Source organism: Gaeumannomyces tritici, assembly GCF_000145635.1.
Source record: "Gaeumannomyces tritici R3-111a-1 unplaced genomic scaffold supercont2.4, whole genome shotgun sequence".
NCBI lineage: Eukaryota > Fungi > Ascomycota > Sordariomycetes > Magnaporthales > Magnaporthaceae > Gaeumannomyces > Gaeumannomyces tritici.
The window spans coordinates 3,872,281-3,889,883 of NW_008804548.1; the positions used below are offsets into that span (position 1 = coordinate 3,872,281).

The following is a 17,603-nucleotide window of genomic DNA, read 5'->3' on the forward strand; positions in this document are numbered from 1 at the left end:
CATGGTACCCATCTGCGACTTTGACGAGAAGGGGCGGTTGCAGTCTTGCTGCCGGCGAGCGGGGTGGTTGCGGTGGCGAGCAGCCGCGGCGGCAGAACCTCGGAGGTGTGGGTGGACGTCTCTAGCGACAAACAGTACTGTGCACGAGGCAACCTACAGGACAGTCTCCGGAAGGGTCAGCCCGCCCGACTGCGAGATGTGCCGTGCGGGAAGCCTGGCGCAGCAACGGAGAAGAGGGGAAGCCGTGTTGGGGACGCGGGAGGAGGTGAAAACGAAATAGATTGGAACGAAAAGCGAACTATCGCCAACCACTGGCTCGGAACGCCTGATGCGACCGAGACGGAGGCCTGCAGTCTCCACATGGTGTCGACACTCTATCACTGAAGCAGTACCGGTTAAGCGAGAAGTCATCCAGCGCGGCGGAACACAGGGTGTGCATGCAGGTGCACGACTCATGGCCATATTCCCAAAATTCTATGCCAAGGCCGATGAGGGAGAGACCGAAGAGACAGAAATAGAGGAGAGGGAAAGAGAGAGCACGGGCACGCAGGGTTAGCAGCAAGGCCAACACGCCAAAACGAAAAGGGCAAGAAAAAAAAAAGCCACTGCTGCACCGCCCGGCCAAGGACCCACTTGACAGCGGGTCCCCATATTTGCATTAATGGGCAGGGACTAGCAATAGAACGGTATATTTCCGGAACGGGCTAGCGCCATCGGCCTTGCATTCCTTTTGCAGCACCTGCTCAGAAGGCTCGCAACCACGCTCCAAGCCCACAGTAGCAGCAAAAGTCCCCGATGCCCTCACCTCTACCTCTCCAGCATCTCGGCTACCCCCGCCGGGCTACCCCCGCCGGGCTGGGCCCCAGTCCGAATCCCCACCTAGCCACCACGCCCGACGCACACGCAGGATAAAGGGGCCGGGGACGCAAGCCAGCGGGGTCGTCGTCTGCCCTCTCCGTCTTGTCGTCCTCGCTTCATCTCCGACTGCCCAGTTTCGCCAGGCCTCATCATCCACACTGCAGCTCTCGCGCCCGGAGAAAGCCACACCTCCGTCGCCGCCTGAAGAGGCTCGACGCGTCGCAAGCGGGGATCGTGAGATGGAGAGTGGAGGAAGGTTGCATTGCGTTGATTACATGAGGTTGTCCTCGCCGACATTGGCAGCAGGCCCTCGTAGCCGGGGTCACGTCCCGTTCTCCGGCGCCCATATACGGGACGGCTAGCTCTCACCAACCCTCCGCTGTTGGTCTCTCTCTTTCCCTTCCTCACCAGCGTGCCATCTCGCCCCTCACACTCCTTTTTCCGGTCTGCAGCAGACCTGAACCGCCAGTCATTTCGGCGTACCAGACAGAATCTTGTCTTGGCCTCGCCTGTCGCTCCTTTGATACCTGGCCCGCGCGATATCGGCACCGCTGCTTCGCCAATAGATCTCCCTCCCCCAACACCACCCCTGTCGCAGCGCTCCATTGCATCATGAAGGCCTCGATCGTGATTGCCGCCCTCTCGGGGTTGGCTAGCGCGTCCACGCGCGTGCCGCCGCGCTCTCCCGCAGGCAACTGCCGCTGCCTGCCCGGTGATGAGTGCTGGCCATCCACGTCCGCGTGGGGCAAGTTCAACTCGACGGTCAGTGGCCGGCTCATCGCCACCGCCCCGCTCGGTTCCGTGTGCCACGAGCCCAATTATGATGAGGCCAAGTGCGCTGCCGTGCGCGCCAAGTGGACGAACCCGGAGCTGCAGTAAGTTTTTGCACTTTACTTCTTTGATTTTGCTCAAGTCTGGTTCCGGTCCCCAGACCGCAAGGTCCACCCCAACATGGCAAAATTGCAGGACGCGGTAGACGGGACTAACCTCGCATGCTAGCATCGTCACCACCTCCTCGCCCATGGAACCCTTCTTCGCCAACCAAAGCTGCGATCCCTTCACGGACAAAAATCTACCCTGCACCCTGGGCAACCTTGTCAGCTACTCTGTCAACGTTTCCACCGCTGCCCACGTCCAGGCCGCGCTGAAGTTTGCCCAGCAGAGCAACATCCGGGTCAACATCCGCAACACGGGACACGAGTAAGTCGCTTAGACACCCGAACCCACCACACACACCCCTCCGTCACCTGCCAGTCAGTGACGCTGACTGTCATACTATCTGCCCTTTTTCAGCTTCCTGGGGCGCTCCACCGGTGCTGGTGCACTGTCCATCTGGACCCACAACCTCCAGAACATCGACTTCATCGACTGGAAGGACGCCGGCGCCGCCTATGAGGGGCCTGCCGTCAAGGTCGCCGCCGGCGTCCAGGGCTGGCAGGTCACCGAGGCCGCCCACGCAAAGGGCCTCGTCGTCGTCGGCGGCGAGTGCCCGACCGTCGGCCTCGCCGGTGGCTACATCCAGGGCGGCGGCCACTCCGCCCTGAGCACCTCGTTTGGTCTTGCTGCCGACTCGGCCCTCGAGTTCGAGGTTGTCCTCGCCAGCGGCAAGATCGTCAAGGCCAACCGCAAGTCCAACACTGACCTCTTCTGGGCCCTCCGCGGCGGCGGCGGCGGCACCTATGGCGTCGTCATGAGCGTGACCGTGGCCGCCTACCCCAACAAGACCGTCGGCGGCGCCTTCCTCTCGACCGCCTCCAGCGTCACCACCCCTGAGAAGTGGACCCAGCTCATCTCCCGGTTCCACGGCCTCATCCCCAACATGACCGACGCCGGCGCCAGCGTTGTCTACTACGCCAGCAGCGCCATCTTCGCCATCCGCCCCGTCACCGTCTACGACGCCAACAAGACCTACGTCCAGGACGTCGTTATGAAGCCCGTAACCGACCTGTTTGCCGAGCTGGGAATCCCCTACCAGGGCGGCTTCACCGAGCTGAGCTACCGCGACCACTACGACAGGTACATGGGTCCCCTCCCGACCGGCTGGATCACCATCGCCAGCTTCAACTTTGGCGGCCGCCTCATCCCGCGCGACGTGCTCGCCGACCCGGCCAAGCTGTCCACCTTCAACACCGCCCTGGGCAAGCTCCACGCCGGCGGCGTGCTCGCCGTCGGCACGGCCGCCGCCTACAACGTCCGCAAGACCGACATCGGCGCGACGCCCGTCTGGCGCACGACGGCCGTCCAGATGCAGCTGACGACCCCGTGGGCCAACCAGGCCGACTGGACCTCCAACCTGGCGTCGCAGGAGCGCATGACCAAGGAGTTCATGCCCACCATCGAGGCCGCCACCCCGGGTGGCGGCTCGTACCTCAACGAGGCCGACTTCAACCAGCCCAACTGGCAGGAGGCCTTCTTCGGCGCCAACTACGCCCGCCTCCGCGACATCAAGTGCAAGTACGACCCATTCAACGTCCTGTACATCCTCAAGGGTGTTGGCAGTGACGGCTGGAATGTCGCCGCCGATGGCCGCATGTGCCGCGCCTAAGAGGGTTTGCGCTGTCTGCAGTCGGTGGAGGGGATGTCGATAAATATGTATAAACCTGTCTCCCATGGATGTGTCAACGACTGGAGTCGGGGTGGTACCTGATGTGTTACGATAAGATGGTATATAGCATTGGGGTGGCAAATTCGATCTCGTGCATTTCTACTTGGTCTCTGTTTCGCCTCCGTTCCTCGTTACAGCCACGGGGTGTTGAAGCTTTAGCCTTGCAGGGTGACGATGCCTTCCCACTCCACTTCTCAAGTTGCCCTCGAGTCAAATGTCCCCCCGATGAACTACCGCGCTCAATGGGCTGGAGAACGGAGCAGTCATGGCGTGGGGGGCGCATACCGAGGTGATCGGCGTGGTTCGCTATTACTCAGCACCATCACCCAGCACCCCAGAGAAGGTCCATTCCCCCTGGCCCTGACCATGATTCGTCGCGTGCATTTTCGCGACTCCACTGTCGAACTGACACGAGCAACGAAAAACATTCCCAGAGATGCGGAACGCTTTCCTGAACTGATGCGGACCTTTTTCTTGGCAAACTCAAAAAGAAAAAAAAGCAATAGAGTTTCGCGAAGTGCGCGAATAGGGACCCTGTCCGCCAGCTCACCGAAGCATCCGGGATGGGAGGGGGTGGAGGGAGGGGGAGGGTGCCGAATTTGAAACAGCAAACCCCTTCAAGGGAACAAAAAGAAACCCGAAAAACAGCTCCTGCCGCCGCAACGGGATGTCAGATCGGCAGTAGGAGCTACCCCCCTTCTCCTTCCCCCTTCGCGTGGGCGCCTTGCAAGACAACATTTCCTTCGTCAAGGCCGCGCCCGGCCCTCGCTTGCTGCTACTACGCCGGACGGGTGCGATGCATCGAAGCACAGACGCGCGGTTAAGGATGGGGATAAAAATAAGAAAACGGAACGGGTCACGACGCTCGATGCCTGTCTCGGTCGCGCCGGCCGCGTTTGTTTGTGCGTAGCGAGAGCATAACGTGGCGGCCACCGCAAGCCGGGGGGGCAAGCGAGACAATAGCAAGAAGAAAAAGGGCAGTTGGTTTGTGTAACGCCCTCCCCGCACCAACGCGCTCAACGGCGGGCGGGCGGGAAAACCATGACGCCAGCAGATCGGGGAAACACTTGGGGAAGAAAGAAAAGAAAAGAAATGGAATCTCGTCACACCCCCGCTAGCTCACGGCCTGGTCCCTGACCGACAAGGGGGATGGATGAACTCGATTCCTTTTGTGCAAACTGCCGATTAGTCCAGGTGGCGGGTGCACACCCCAAAAGCGGACAGGGGGGGAGCTTGACGTGACACCGCAGTCAGATCTCGACCCTGCATCTGCATCTGCATCTGCATCTGCGTCTGCATCTTGAGCCCCTGTGACGAGAAAGCTGCAGGTGTGAGTAGCATTTTTGTTTGCCCGCTTGCAGCAACGGATTTGACTTCTGTTTCGAGTTAGGCGTGGCAAAACACCGTTGTCTCGATTGACATAGACTTTGAGGGTAAAAAAGAAGAAGAAGAAAAACAAATCCCCGGTCTCAGGTGGGAGGAGACACCAGGATATGTGATAACGCGGGTTCAAGGCTGTACAAGGGAACGGTCGGAAACACAACCGGCGACACCCGACGAATGCAGAGTAAGAAAAAAAATAGTCACGACTGCAAGCCATGACACACCTCCGCGGCGTTGCTCGGTTTGCTGCCCCGAGTTTTACCCACCAGCAACTAGAAAAGGGGATCAAGACGATGGCCAAGACAGATTGGATGACACGTCCGACCAAGCCTACGAGTAGCGTTCGGATGGCCGAAAACATGTCACAATGGGGGACATCAATGCACTTAGCGCGCCAGGCTCGATTCCACCCAGAAATCACCAGCCTCAGCCCGACACCAACTGGCCCGCACGGGATCGCAAGCGCATCAAATAGGTACCAAGTGACGTACCAACGTTTGCACTAAATAGGAAAATAATTGTTTGTTTCATATTCCAACACATTGCATAACCGCTGTGTGTGCGTGTTTGTTCAAGAAAAGGGGGTCGGATAGCTGTTGATCCCGGAAGTAGTTTCTCCGTCTGGTGCAACCTGGCCGGCTTCCCCCACGCCAGGGGCTGCCCTTCTGGATCGGCAAGGCTGATGGCGCCTTGGATCGATCGTTCCTGCGATCCCTCATCGGACCTAGGCTAGTGCACTTGGTGCCGTTGACGTGGTCGGTGCTGGTCGGTCAAAGGTTGATCCCACCCAGGGACTTTTGCCAAGGAGGATGGAGTGACAAAGCACAAACGCTATAGCACGTAACCCACCATCCACTTTGGAGCCCGGAAGGAGTGAGCCGCCGGCCTCGCACCTTTAAACCCGCCTCCGTCGACGCCATTAGCCGGGACATGCAATCGACTCCTTGACGTTCACGACGGACAGTGGTCGCAGACCATGACGACAGGGTCAACGAAACCCGTCGTGCGACCGGCCGGCTATGACGCGGGAAAACAGCCGGCTGAGGATGTCATTGTCCCCCCTGTCTCTTCGGCGTGCGGCTTTCAGCCGGGCTACCAACCTCACCTGGATGAATCACACATCCCGCGGCAACGGCAACCTTCTCGTGCACAGGCACGCTCGTTGGGAGGGGCGCCGCTAGCCGCCAAGATCCGCACGAGCACCGGCGGCTGACAGGGCCGACAAGAACGGCCGGTAGGCTCGCCCCTGGCGTGGACGGTGGACGGTAAAGCCACCGTCACCTCGAGGTCGGTATCTGCCAGGACCGCAAGTCCCGACTGTGGCGGAAAGAGTGGCTGCGAGGACCTGCGGCAGATGCCCGGACTGAAAGGGGCAGACCGGGGTAGGCCGGGGCAGAGGGTTTCCGGCTTCAGAGGAGTATGGCGCTCGCGGAAGTCGTCTTGGTGGGGGAGGGCGTCTGCTTTGTTTTGTAGATCGAGGTAATGCAGCGATAACACGAGGGAGTAAAGGGCATTCGACAGCGACAGGTGCAACCATCCCGCCACGCTGCATGGTGCTTGATGAGGTAAACTGAGACCTGCGCGGACTTGGAAGTTGCGGTAGGGCACCCTCTCAAAGCGGCAGATGCAAGCCGCTGCTCCTTACCAGCTGTTGCTATGGCAAGACACTGCTCCTCGGGCGGTAGGATGCTGCAAGAAATGTCCCTAGTCGACGATGGTCTCGGAGGTAGAGTCGCAATCCCTTTTAGCACCCGATAACAGATGTCTAGTGACCGTCATAATGATCGCGTTCGCTGTCGTCGCCGCCGCCGCCGCCTCTGCTGTCCTTGGAGACATCGGGCTGAACTGACGGGAAGGAAGGAGACAAGGGGAAGAAATAACAAGCCAGCCGGCGACGATACCGATGACAAGCTACGTTTGACGTGACAAAATATAGTACGTGTATACAAACATACAGCCAAAGGTATATCAGTAAACTTCCTGCACCGCACCCGATGCCTAGACTAGCTTTTTGCAACTCGGAATGGCGGGAGTTATCCAGCTTGCCCGATTTGATATAGCTCACTTTCCCCTGCGCCAATGATGAATATTCTTAGGAAAGCTGTCTGGCTGGCCGTAAGCAGCGAAAGTGCCTGGTTGCCCAAACTGGCTGCCCAAACATTCTCCACGGAAATCACCTTTGCTTGTTGGCTGCCGTATCCGGGTGAGGCTTTGATGCCGGGTTCTCCAAGCAAGGGGTTGTAGTATCTTGACAAAAACAGCGGTAAAGAAAAGCACGGGGAATCATGAGCGGGAATGTCGGCTTTGCCAAACACCAAGCGTCGATGAGGCCCTTGTCCCTTTATTGGGCCCTTTTCCTTGTTCACCGCCGGCGTGCAACACGAGGCCATCGTGTTGTTCTTTGACTGTTCGAGTTAGTCGAGTCAGGCGCGTTGCTTTGATGGACGTCGGTGCGAGCAGACGGGCAGGGCTTCCCCTCAATTTGGGCTCTATTCTGGCAAAAACAACGGAACACATACTAACAGTACACGAGCCCGGAAATTGGGCAAAGGCATTTGGCAGGGAAGCTCACCAGCCTTGACCAATATTGTGTGGGGTTTTGGCAACCGACGGCCCAGGCCGCAAGATCGCATTGCGCGCCAGAGATTGAGCTCCTTCCTCAATCGGACATCCTCTCAGGGCGACAGATCCACCAAACCCACCCTCCATGGCGCGCTTGCTCGTATTCCCGCCCTCTTCCTGGAGAACACACCACCTGCCGCGTGGGGAGCCAAGGCCGACGAGATGATGACCTACACGCCCGAGCGGCTAAAGGGGTGATGTCGTCAAGCCCTAGATGGAAATATATATATATGGAGGGGATCGCCGTGGCGGAGAGGGCTGATGTGATCTGCTCCCCCAAGCCAAGCTAAGAGGCCACTCCCCCGCCACGATGCAGCTCATCCAGTCCCTCCTCCTCGGCCTCTGCCTCACCGGCAGTGGCGCCGTCGCCGCGGAGCTGCCCGGCCCGCACATGAGCCCGCTCCTGCGCCGCGGCCAGGACGGCGCGCCCGAGACGGCCCCCAAGAACGACACCATCGCCCCGAAGCGTTTCATCGTCGAGTTTGACCAGGACAAGGCCGGCGGTGACGCCAGACAGGCCGCCAACGCCCTCAAGTCGAGCCTGCCCAAGGGCTGCCGCGTGCTGCGCGTCTACTCGAGCGAGGTCTTCAAGGGCGCCTCGGTCGAGGTCGAGGGCAGCAACGTCGACACGCTCAACGCCCTCGACGCCGTCTCGCGCGCATGGAACGCGCGCTACCTGACCCTGCCCGAGGAGTCGCTCGTGCCGCAGCAAAAGTTCGCGTCGTACAGCGAGGCCGCCACCGCGGGCCAGCTCAAGAACTACTCGATCCACCACATGACGGGCGTCGACAAGCTGCACGCTGCCGGCATCAAGGGCAAGGGCGTCAAGATCGCCTTTGTGGACACCGGCGTCGACTACAACCACCCGGCTCTGGGCAGTGGCTTCGGGCCTGGCCACAAGGTCGTCGGCGGCTACGACCTCGTTGGCAACGGGGACTACCCCAGGGGCCCCAAGCAGCCCGACGACGACCCAATGGACCAGGCCGGCCACGGCACCCACGTTGCGGGCATCATCGCCGGCCAGGACAAGACCTTTGTTGGTGTGGCGCCTGAGTCCTCACTTCTGGCCTACAAGGTTTTTACTGCTAACGGCGGCGTCGACGAGGACACTCTCATCGACGCCTTCCTGATGGCCTACGAGGCCGGTGTAAGTGAACTTGTCTCTTGGGGGATGTTTCGGACGCCGCTGTTGCTGACCATGGTTACTACTACTGCTCTAGGCCGACATTATCACCTCCTCCATCGGCGGCGTCAACGGTTGGACGGACAGCGCGTGGGCCTCGGTTTCCTCCCGCCTGGTTGACCAGGGCGTCGTGGTGACCATCTCGGCCGGCAACGATGGCCAGGCGGGCGCCTTTTCGGCGAGTAGCGGCTCTTCGGGAGAAAATGTGCTCGCAATTGCGTCCATCACGGCCGACACCATCGCCTCGCCCATGTTCAACATGACCTTCACACTCGACGGACAGAGCAACTCCACCATGGTGGCGTACCGCTCCGAGCAGAACTGGTACCCCTCCAAGATCCAGGGTTGGCCAATCACACCGCTGTCTCTCAACACCTCGGTCCAGGCCGACGCGTGCCAGCCCCTGCCGAACACGACCAAGAGCCTCGCCAACCAGGTGGTCCTTGTTCGTCGCGGCGGCTGCAACTTTGACGTGAAGCGGGTCAACCTCGAGCGCCTCAACGCGACCGCCATCGTGTTCTACAACGATGACATGCCCCTCGCCATACCCCAGCGGGCCCCGTTCGTCATCCCCCTCAGCAACATGACCATGATCACCAAGGAGGCCGGCGAGGCCATCATCGCCACTGTCAAGGCGGGCGGCAGCGTCACGGCCGACTTCAACCTCAACCCCAACGACCACCACTACACGGGCGCCAGCTTCTTCTGGGGCGGCAAGGCCGATTCCTTCACCTCTCTCGGCGCCACCAACGACATGTTCATCAAGCCCGACGTTGCCGCCCCCGGCGGCCAGATTCTCAGCTCCTTCCCCGGCGGCGGCTACGCCGTCCAGTCCGGCACCTCCATGTCCTGCCCCTACGTGGCCGGCATCGCCGCCCTCTACATTGGCGCCCACGGCGGCTCCGCCGACCGCAAGGCCCGCGGCGGCGCCTTCGCCAAGCAGGTCGCTGCCCGCATCCTCTCGTCGGGCGACGCCGTCGCCTGGTACGTCGACGACGGCAACGAGAAGGACTTCCACGCGCGCGCCTCGGTCGCGCAGGTCGGCACCGGCATGGTCAACGCCACCAAGGTGCTGGGCTATTCCACCCAGCTCTCCTTTGCCCGCTTCGCCCTGAACGACACGGCCCACTTCAACCGCGACCACAGCGTCGACATCACCAACTCGGGCCCGGCCCCCGTCACCTACTCGTTCGAATTGGAGGAGGCCGGCGCCATCAACGCTGTCCAGATCGACGACGGCGAGCACTGGGGCGCCCCGCGCATGTCCTGGTTCGAGGAGCTCATCCAGCAGCCGCAGCAGGTCCGCCCGGGCGTCGAGATGCCCGCGCCCCTCACCCTCCAGCCGGGCGAGACGCGCACGGCCAGGTTCGCCTTTTCGCCACCGACCGGCGGCGACCCGGCCAGCCTGCCCCTGTACAGCGGCAAGGTTCTCGTCAAGGGCGACAATGGCGAGACCCTGAGCGTCCCCTACATGGGCATGGCCGCGGACATCGTCAAGGAGCTGCCGGGCGTCTTCGACGTCAAGCCGGCCTACGAGCGCTTCACCTCTGGCGTCGAGGGCGTCCCCGTCGAGCAGAAGGCCAGCTGGACCTTCAACACCAGCCTCGCGGCCCAGGACTTCCCCGAGATCTACGTGCGCCTGGTCTGGGCGACGCGCGAGCTGCGCATCGACGTCTTCGAGGAGGGCTGGACCGAGGACCGCTGGGCGTACCCGCCCGCGGTCGGCAAGGACGGCTTCGTCGGCGCCGTCGCCACCTACGCGCGCCCGTTGCTGCGCGCCAAGTTCGACCCCGAGCGCATGAACGCGAGCGAGACCATCTCGACGCCCCTGCGCAGCCTGCCGCGCGACGTCTCGGGCAGGCCCGGCACGACGTTTTGGTGGCTGGGCCAGATGGCCAACGGCAGCCATATCAACCCCGGCCGCTACCACCTCCGCGTCGCCGCGCTCAAGCCCTGGTCCGACCCGCGCAACTCGACCAGCTGGGACACGTGGACGTGGGTCCCCAAGATCGAGGTGCTCCCGCTGGGCGCATGATTTGTGGTTGGGATTGATGGTCTAGTCAATATAGTAACGATATAATGTTTTATTACTTAATCTAATATATTCTTGGGAATTTCCTGGTTCGTTTCCTGTATCATATGCTACAAAGCGTGTCTGCCTGTGACCTTGTAAATGTGTTGCATCTGCTCCCTCGCCGCCAGCCATTGTGGAAAGTCAACCCGTAGCGCGAGCCTTGGTAGATGGCGGTCACGACAGTGTCAAGGCGCGCATCCCCTCAAGTGCGGTTGCCCTACCGACTGTGCATCTCCCGCTTTGTCATCAGAATAAGTCAATAGAAACATATAAACAAGTGCGTTTCTGCAAGTCAATCTCCTCTTTGGGAGGACAATCGCGCTTGAGGGGATGAAGCCCCCTTTTTTTGGCGGGTGCTCTGCCACTCACATGCCCCGCAAATAGTTGGGTCTTGTTCGCGTAAATCCGCCAGCCGAAGAGTCCTGTGTCGATCCCCCCCCCCGGTCCAATGGCAGGTTGGGGCCTGTACTGTGGCTTCTAGACTCAACACCGGTAGCCGTCACAGTTGAATTGTGCTAGCTGGAGTGGTGTCGGGAGTCTGGATACCTCCTTATTCTAATTACACACCCTGTACATCGGTGTAAAGGTTATTTGTACGTGTGCACGGCGTTGAATCGTGTTGGGGCTGTGCCCTAAGGGCGTATGGGGTCCTGGCCTTAAGACGCGCCAATAGCGCTTAGGCCGGGACCCTCAGCACAATGCGGTGGGGGTTTTAATATTTTGGATTAATGCGTGGAAACGAGGAAGCAGCTTGGAAAAAGAGGGAGGAGAAGGGCGGGAATAAAACGCGAAGAAAAAAGGAAGAAAAAAAGTGGCAAAAAAGAAAGAGTTGAATCTGGGTATACCCGAGGGAGGTTCCAAAGATTTTTAGGAAGGAGTCAAACTACATGTGCTCAATGCATGAGGGGAACTGTTGAGCCGGCCTGCTCCTTCCTGTCCGAAGTTTCCCGTAGAATTATTATATGGGCGCGCAGAGCCTCACACTGATGGGATGGAGGTGGCTGGAGCCAGGATAGTCCCTGAAGCCTGCCGGTCACGCGAGAGTTCGTGCCTGTGCCTGGCAGATCGTCTTCCCGCAGTGGGGAGGCATGAATTAAAGCGTAGCTAAGAATAGAGTCAAGCACCGTTGGATGGGCCGAGTCACTGCCTACCCTTTCGCGAGCACCTCCCTTTGACCTGCTCGGGTTCGGATCTACAGCCGGGGTGGATGCCATCCCAACTATGTGCTAGAGCTACCAAAGGTAGCCCCACGGCGTAACCCGGAAAACGGAGCTCACGAGCCAGACAATTGGTCGCTTAGCAGCTGGTTTGATATCACGGTCGGGAGAGGGGCCTCGCCAGACGGGCTCTAGGTATAAGTATCCCTCACCCTCGTCCCTACTTGGCGTTCTTATCTTCTCGTCCCACCCTCACCAGCTCACACAGCAGACATCCACTCCTTCATATGCTCTGCTAAGCGACGCTACGCCTTCATTTTAGTCTCGCCCCCAAAAAAAAACCCCCCATCGCCTTCAAGATGCAGTTCAAAACCTTCGTCCTCCTGGCCCTGCCCGTGATCAGCGCCCTGGCTGCCCCTCTCCCTGCCAGCAACGAGATCACAGCGCGGGCACCCAAGAGAGCCAGCAAGCCAGTCACCAAACCGGCACCGAAGCCAGCGCCTGCGCCCAAGCCTGTGCCCGTGCCGGCACCGAAACCAGCCCCAGTCCCAGTCCCAGCCCCGGCCCCGGCCCCAGTAGACAAGCCCAAGCCCGCGCCTTCTGCGCCCGCGGCAGAGAAGCTTAAGCCTATACTGTCAGCCCCCATCAAGCCTGCACCGACTGCTCCGGCGGCCAAGCCCGCGCCCACCGCCCCCGCGGACAAGCCCAAGCTCTCCGCCGCCCCGTCCGCCATTCCCACTGCACCCGCAAACAGGGCCCAGCCCCCGGCAGCCCCGGCTGTGACCCCCACGGCCCCCGCGGACCGCAACGAGCCGCCCGCCCCGTACGACGTCCCCGTCAGCAACAGGAGGAAGCTGGCCGGCCAGTTCGTCGACGCGCTAATCCTGAGCGGCGTCGTGGACGTCGCGGCCACCAAGGTGTCCGAAGGCCTGATCCTGGCCTTCGACAAGGTCAAGGACGCGCCCGACTTTGACGCGGCGCGCAAGGCCTTCACGCAGGACGCGGTCCGGGAGCTGTTCGACGCCAACCCGGACCCAGCCGTGTACCAGGCCGCCGTCTGCTACAGCTCCGAGTTTACCGTCGCCGACCCGGCCGCCGTCGCGGGCAAGACGAGCTTGGAGCTGAAATCCACTACGGGGGCGCTCAGGACCACGTACGAATGCTTCTACATGGGCGCGCCAAACACCTTCACCGCCCTCGGGGACGGCGGCTTCGTTAACCTGGCCATCCAGAGCAGCGACCGCTGCAAGTTTGAGGGCAAGGTCCTCACGTGCGCCTGAGCGTGTCAGGCGTGAACCGGGCCTGGTGGGATAAGGGACAGGAGTGGATATTTGGGATTTGCATAGTGGGTTGGGCACAGCATCTGAAGGCGTTTGTTTCGGCGTTTTCTTTTTATTTGTATATATCTGCACATGCTTTGGCGTTGCTCCTCGAAGTTCATGGCCGTTGTCACTTGTGGTCACCTGCATGGGTACCGGAGGGACTGGTCTTTTGTACGTACGTTTCCCTGCCTTGGACATAAACATCACTAACATTTTCAGTCTGACATGTTCTGCACTTCTCTACTGTGCCTTTAACCCGCCACTCACCGCTTAAAGCGTCAGGTGGCGCTTAGCAGTGCCTGTTGGCTGACCAAATGACATTTAGCAAACAGATCGAGGAAGGTGTATCAGCAAGGCATGGGCGGAGGTGAGACATTTTGCGGCTGAGCTCAGGTATAAACTCTTGCTAAACGCACCCGCAAGATTGTGTGCTTCCGCCGCGACATCCTCAATCATTAATACTGGATAGCAGCCAAGCTGATATGGACCTCCGCATTCACCCCGGGCCTATCTCCTTCTAGTATTGGCGAGCACCTCGCCCTGCGACGACGAGCCGCTCCTCTCCTTCTCCGGGCTCTTCTTGCTGTGCACGTCGGGGGCGCTGCTCATGATGCGCGTGTTCTTGGGGTCGTCCTGCCGGGTCTCGTCCCGCCCGCGCGCCGACCGCCCGCCGGTGCCCGCCATCTGCTGCAGCGTCTGCTCCTTGCCGCGCGTGCCGTTGGGCTCGGTGACGGCCCTGGGCTGCTGCCGCGCGCCCGCCGTCTGCCACCACAGGCCGCCGCCCACGACGGTGAGGGCGCCGATGGCGAGGGGGAGGCGGGATCGTGCTGCTGAGGCCATGGCTGATTGGTCGGCTAGGATGTGGTGCGAGCCAGGGAAGGATTCTGTCTTGATAGCGTCGGAAATGATGTTGTGATACGTTTTTGTAGGGACTGTGCTTGCGTGATGGAACTTGCGGCCGAATCCGTTGGCGATGTGGTCAGGGGTCGCTGCTTGTATCCGCGTTTCTAGTTGTTGTGTAAGATTGGATGCTGCGGGAGGGAAGACGGAGAAGGCGAGAGGTCCTGGTATGAAGCAATCCATTTTCGCCCACAAGGAAAATGCTGATCTCATTCTTGGGGGTAGCGCTGGCGGCGGCGGGTGGCCGTGGCGGGATCACGATGACATCATCTAAGGGCCTCGGCATCGACCAACGTTTTGCCGCTTTAGACAAATGACCTTTGCTAACAGTGGGATTGACTGTTCGTCTGCATTTGTAGTCCGATCTTTGACAGAACAGCTGAGCTTTGCAAAAGCTTTCCAGTCAATTGGATTAGTGGCTGTGCTGGGACTCGGACTAGCGTGGCAGAAAATGCAAAAACGACATTCGTAGCAGGCCGGAAAAATTCCACACCGCACTTCTTCTCATCGCCTTCTGCCACATCCCATATCTGATATTCGGTCAAATATTTTTTAGCCATAGTAAAGTCGACCAAGGCCATGCATCTTTTTTTCTTTTCCCTTTTCTTTTATGCCTTTGCGCAAGCCATTGGGCCCCAGGCCGTGCTTGCACCAGCACCTCAGCCCGGCTATGCAGATATCCAAGCCACGAGGGAGTTTTGGATGCGTCGCGCCATCGCCGTCCTCGAGGAGCAGACCGGTTCGCCCTGCCCGTTCGCCGCTTACGGAGCCGTCATCGTCAACCACACCGCCAACGCCTGCCCAACGGCCGGCTCTGACCAGCAGACCTGCCCACCCCCCGCCGGCACGCTCGTTTGCTCCGCCGTCAACGCCATCCGGGCGACGGGCGACCCCACGCTGCACGGCGAGGTGGCCGCCCTGCGCGCCTGCGCGGCCGACCTGCAGCGCCCGCCGCACAACCTGTCGCCGGGGGCGGCCCAGCGCGCCCTCCGCGGCCTGTCGCTGTACACGACGGCGGAGCCGTGCCCCATGTGCGCGGCCGCAGCGCGCTGGGCCGGCCTGCGCGAGGTCGTCTTTGGCACCAGCATGCCGAGGCTGGCCGCGCTGGGCTGGGCCCAGATGGACATCCGGGCCGCCGAGGTGTTTGAGAGGAGCCAGGGCTTGGGCGTGGAGACGACGCTTGTGTCGGACGTTCTGGACGAGGAGACTGATGTTTACTTTGCGTGGCAGTTTGTGGGGGACAGCGCCCAGAAGCCGGCATGCCCACGCGGGTGCCATGCCGCCCGGCGCGGTGATAAGGGCTGGGGCTGCCAGCCTGCTTGATCTATCGTTGAACCCGAGATTTTGGCTATGATGACGCATACAGAGCAGATATCTCAAAGTGTGGAAGGCTACTCGACGAACCCTCCGATTTCTCCATGACAGTGCGTTTCCTCCCGCCTTGGCGAGGTCGTAACCCTTCAGGGCGAATTGGTTGTATCGGTCGGGTATGCCCAAACACAAATGGAGAAATTTACACACAAGTCTGAGCCTGAGCTTCATTGGGCGTTTGTTGTCCATATCCTGTTTTGTTTTGGATAGACTGTTTTGTCATGCTTCTGTATTGTCGTCACCTGTGTTCTTCACGAATAGTCATATCCGCCCCCCAGCCACAGGTTTCCCCGCACGCAATTCGCATCACTTCAGTGCTTTCAAGGCGCTCGCTATCACATCCTCAAGCGTGTGCTTTTTGAGGCCCAGCTTCTCGTTGAAAATATCTCCTTCCAGCTCCAGGTGTCCGCCGTACCGGCCCGTCAAGAAGCCGGTCTCGATCAGGGCAAACGTCGCCCCGACGTTACCCCCCTCCACCAGCTTCTGCTGCTCCTCGATGAACTTGACGCTGTCCAGCTTCTCGACTTTCCAGGGCTCCCCGCCCGTTTGGCGCTCGAGCTCGGCGACCATCTGGCGCTGCGAGACGGCAAAGTCGCTCAGCAGCACGTTCTGGTTGCGGGTCTCCTCGGGGAACTCTGAGAGCGCGCGAACCAGGGCCAGCGCCGTGTTCTCCTCGGTGGTGCAGCTGCACAGCCCCTCCCCGTCGTCCCACAGCACGGCGCGGCGCTCCTTGAGGTGCAGGCCCAGGAACTCGTGCGCCAGGCTCCAGCGGATCCACATTCCGCAGCTGACCGACGTCCACTCGATGCGGCCGGCGGCGGCCAGCTCGCGCAGGCGCTCCTGGACCCTGCCCTTGTCGCGGAAGACGGTCGACAGGGCCTGGGCGTCCTTGCGCATGTTGTTGAGCCCGTACTCGGACGGCAGGTAGCGGCGCACGCCGACGGCCACGGCGGCGTCGATGAAGCGGAACTGGTCGATGACGCTGAGCGAGGTCATGCAGTTGACGATGGCCTCCTGGCCCCTGAAGGCCGCCTCGAGCTCCGCGGTCGGGTAGTCGTCGGCCACCTTGATGGACCGGACGCCGTCGGGGATGGCGGTCTTGGACGAGGCGCGCTGGAGGATCGTCACGGTGAAGCTGGACTCCTTGAGCAGGGCCTCCAAGACGATGCTACCTATGGACCCGCCGGCGCCGACGAGGAGGATGTTCTTGAAGGCGCTCATCTTGGCTAGGGTAGAAACGATGTGTGCTAGTTTGATGCCGGGTATAGTTAAAGAAGTGCAAAGATAGGGACTATATTGACGGATGGCTCCCTTCAAGATACAGCTTTTGATGGCATGGGTGCGGTCTGCTATAAATATACCGGCCAACACATGGCCCGCTGGTATGCAATGGACACCAGTCCCCCGTCCGGACCGTGGATGGGTGTTGCGATGCTATACTCGGATAGCGAAACATATTTGATCACATAATCGCATCTGCAAAGTTGCGCAGGAATGTTGACAAAGGATCCTCTGCGCTCCATCCTTTGTTAGCGAGCCGCAGCCGAGATAAGTTCAAAGCCCGGTCCGGTGACGGAAGCTGGAAGTGGGATCTGCTCGGCTCTTTATTGCGCACATTTGTTCATTAATCATGCATGGATTTCGAACGTTCAGCAATGGCGGCATCGTGGGGCCCAGATGGCTGTTTTGGTCGTTGCCGATTGGGTGCGCGTCAACGGGAGCAACCGTCGCGGGTGCCTAACAGGCGATTGACGTTTGGCTCATGCGTGTGGAATACTGAATACTTGGATCCGCACCAGCGCGTCTTCTGAGCTTCTAGTGTTTTGTACGCGCCTGGTTGCATGATAATCCTCGTCCCAGGTATTCTCGACGCGGGCAGTATTCCCTGATTGTCGGATGACGTTCATCGGTGGCATGGAGAGGGATCGCGTTGCAGTTCGGAGTGTGACGGACTTGCTGCATTGGATGGCCAGGAGGAATACTATAATAGAAACGAAAGAGGCCCAGAGCGATCTAGAACAGGTTTGCTGGTAGCATGATTTGAGAGTCTCCAGCATCATCAATGGATGCCGTGCGACGCAGAGACAGCAGAGCAGTTCCGAATTGGTTGCAGATCAACTCGACACCA

The 17,603-nt window shown here is 60.3% G+C and overlaps 8 protein-coding genes across 8 annotated transcripts; 5 read left to right on the forward strand and 3 right to left on the reverse strand.

Moving 5' to 3' along the window:
* The first annotated feature begins 788 nt into the window (after positions 1-788).
* GGTG_08703 (hypothetical protein) lies at positions 789-3,617 on the forward strand. Its single transcript, XM_009226545.1, has 3 exons — positions 789-1,733; positions 1,858-2,058; positions 2,152-3,617. Exons 1-3 carry the CDS (start codon positions 1,471-1,473, stop codon positions 3,401-3,403), a joined length of 1,716 nt encoding a protein of 571 aa, XP_009224809.1. The 5' UTR covers positions 789-1,470; the 3' UTR covers positions 3,404-3,617.
* A 1,976-nt stretch (positions 3,618-5,593) lies between these two features.
* GGTG_08704 (hypothetical protein) lies at positions 5,594-6,502 on the forward strand. Its single transcript, XM_009226546.1, has one exon. The coding sequence runs from the start codon at positions 5,823-5,825 to the stop codon at positions 6,057-6,059; it is 237 nt and encodes a 78-aa protein (XP_009224810.1). The 5' UTR covers positions 5,594-5,822; the 3' UTR covers positions 6,060-6,502.
* A 109-nt stretch (positions 6,503-6,611) lies between these two features.
* GGTG_08705 (hypothetical protein) lies at positions 6,612-7,236 on the reverse strand (the record flags this gene model as incomplete). Its single annotated transcript, XM_009226547.1, has 2 exons — positions 6,612-6,757; positions 6,912-7,236. The coding sequence occupies 2 exons, from the start codon at positions 7,234-7,236 to the stop codon at positions 6,612-6,614; spliced, it is 471 nt and encodes a 156-aa protein (XP_009224811.1).
* A 243-nt stretch (positions 7,237-7,479) lies between these two features.
* On the forward strand, positions 7,480-10,686 carry GGTG_08706 (hypothetical protein; the record flags this gene model as incomplete). The annotated part of the gene is made up of 2 exons (XM_009226548.1): positions 7,480-8,615; positions 8,689-10,686. The coding sequence occupies exons 1-2, from the start codon at positions 7,779-7,781 to the stop codon at positions 10,684-10,686; spliced, it is 2,835 nt and encodes a 944-aa protein (XP_009224812.1). The 5' UTR covers positions 7,480-7,778.
* A 1,356-nt stretch (positions 10,687-12,042) lies between these two features.
* On the forward strand, positions 12,043-13,311 carry GGTG_08707 (hypothetical protein). The gene has a single exon (XM_009226549.1). The coding sequence runs from the start codon at positions 12,242-12,244 to the stop codon at positions 13,160-13,162; it is 921 nt and encodes a 306-aa protein (XP_009224813.1). The 5' UTR covers positions 12,043-12,241; the 3' UTR covers positions 13,163-13,311.
* Positions 13,312-13,357: 46 nt separating this feature from the next.
* GGTG_08708 (hypothetical protein) lies at positions 13,358-14,551 on the reverse strand. The gene has a single exon (XM_009226550.1). It carries the CDS (start codon positions 14,315-14,317, stop codon positions 13,712-13,714), a length of 606 nt encoding a protein of 201 aa, XP_009224814.1. The 5' UTR covers positions 14,318-14,551; the 3' UTR covers positions 13,358-13,711.
* Positions 14,552-14,683: 132 nt separating this feature from the next.
* Positions 14,684-15,427, forward strand: GGTG_08709 (hypothetical protein; the record flags this gene model as incomplete). Its single annotated transcript, XM_009226551.1, has 1 exon — positions 14,684-15,427. One exon carries the CDS (start codon positions 14,684-14,686, stop codon positions 15,425-15,427), a length of 744 nt encoding a protein of 247 aa, XP_009224815.1.
* Positions 15,428-15,615: 188 nt separating this feature from the next.
* Positions 15,616-17,114, reverse strand: GGTG_08710 (hypothetical protein). The gene has a single exon (XM_009226552.1). The coding sequence runs from the start codon at positions 16,694-16,696 to the stop codon at positions 15,782-15,784; it is 915 nt and encodes a 304-aa protein (XP_009224816.1). The 5' UTR covers positions 16,697-17,114; the 3' UTR covers positions 15,616-15,781.
* Between the last annotated feature and the right edge of the window lie 489 nt (positions 17,115-17,603).